General features: G+C 35.0%; 1 protein-coding gene and 1 non-coding gene across 2 annotated transcripts; one reads left to right on the top strand and one right to left on the bottom strand.

Moving 5' to 3' along the window:
* Positions 1-262: 262 nt before the first annotated feature.
* On the top strand, positions 263-634 carry LOC110662268 (nuclear transcription factor Y subunit C-3-like). The gene has a single exon (XM_021821199.2). The coding sequence runs from the start codon at positions 263-265 to the stop codon at positions 611-613; it is 351 nt and encodes a 116-aa protein (XP_021676891.2). The 3' UTR covers positions 614-634.
* Positions 635-1,215: 581 nt separating this feature from the next.
* On the bottom strand, positions 1,216-1,299 carry TRNAL-CAA (transfer RNA leucine (anticodon CAA)). Its single transcript has one exon. It is a non-coding gene; the product is annotated as a tRNA-Leu (tRNA).
* Positions 1,300-1,609: the final 310 nt, after the last annotated feature.

Raw genomic sequence — 1,609 nt, 5'->3', positions numbered from 1 at the left:
ACATGAGAATTATATTATATAGTAAATGAAAAGTCTTATTAGGTAGCCGGCCAAATCAGGCTGCCGGCCTTGAGCACCACATGACATACACCTATAAGTAAAACCTTTCAAATTATTCTCTTCATGCAATCACTCACCAATCCTTTACTTGCTCTGTTTTGAATAAATATTCTGTTTATTAACTTCCTTTCTCTCACATTATTATCATCATTACATCAACCTAATTCATCAGAAATTAATCCCCCCTCCTAAAAAAAAAGATATGAGGCAAGCTGGGAGATACTCAGGGATGCTCTGTGGTGGTTTATCAGGGAGAAGCGGGCCTCACTCGTTGCCTTTGGCAAGGATCAAGAAGATCATGAAGAAATCTGGAGATGATGTGAAGATGATATCTGGGGAGGCACCAATTGTGTTCTCAAAGGCATGTGAACTCTTCATTGAAGAGCTAACACAAAGGTCTTGGATGGTGACCATGCAAGGTAAGAGGAGGACTCTTCATAAAGATGATGTTGCCTCTGCTGTTATAGCTACTGATATCTTTGACTTTCTTGTTAACTTGGTGGATAATAATTCCAGCAACTCCATGGATAACCCTGAGGATATCAGCTCATAATTCATGCAGCATATGCATATTGATTCTCAACCAAATACCATCTTCTTTCTCTAATTAAGTGCATGCACACTATTCCTCCATTATTAGAATAAACTAGCTGCAAGCATTTTGTGATCTTCTACTATTAATTAAGCTTTATTTTAATATATATGTATCCATAAGATAAAATGGTTGAATTTATTAAACAAACCTTAATTATTATCCAAGAGAAGATCTTGAATTGAATTGAAATAACCTCGACAGACAAACATGCGACAAGTCGTCTTCTTAGCAAAAAGAATGTAGCCATTAGCCAACAGCCAAATACATAGATCATGAAAGATTGTTTTGACTGAACAGTGAACACTAATTGTCGGTGCTTTATATAACTCTCATGTCTGTCTTCAATCCTTTCCTAATTAACTTGTACGGTAAATAAAAAATAAAATTTGCTATAAGAAATCAATCCATGCAATTGCATTTTCACACTACTTAATTAATAAATGTCCATTATTAATTAAGCTTAATACAAAATAAAAATGTGATTTAAGGTAGATATTCTTTAAAATATTAGGGAAAGAAGCAAACCAGAAAAATAATAATAATTATAATTAAAGGGATAATGTCAGAAGTGGGATTTGAACCCACGCCCTCTCACGAGGACCAGAACTTGAGTCTGGCGCCTTAGACCACTCGGCCATCCTGACTGATGTGCGTTGCTTTTCCTGGTAAATATAATTTAACCAAAATCTAAGTCGGCTCTATTTGCTGCCCTCCTGAAGTGCCTGACGCAATCTATGCAATCATTTTGTAATTTTACGTATTAATTTGCAATATTCCTAGTTTCCTACTAAATTTATTATATTAAATAAGATTTTGCATTTGATAAAATGTTCTATCAACGTTAATTAAGAACTGGAGCAGTAATTAGCAGGGGAAATGATGAAAACCAACGAAAGTGAAGCAAATTTTAGAGAAAAAAACACATACGGGCACTGTGATTTGTCTACGCAACCG

The sequence above is a fragment of the Hevea brasiliensis genome, chromosome 9 (assembly GCF_030052815.1).
Source record: "Hevea brasiliensis isolate MT/VB/25A 57/8 chromosome 9, ASM3005281v1, whole genome shotgun sequence".
Lineage (NCBI taxonomy): Eukaryota > Viridiplantae > Streptophyta > Magnoliopsida > Malpighiales > Euphorbiaceae > Hevea > Hevea brasiliensis.
This window is presented reverse-complemented; position numbering and strand designations above follow the sequence as displayed.

What these genes read in the sequence shown, in the direction of transcription:
- LOC110662268 (XM_021821199.2), top strand. Translation starts at nt 263, where the DNA reads ATGAGGCAAGCTGGGAGATACTCAGGGATGCTCTGTGGTGGTTTATCA.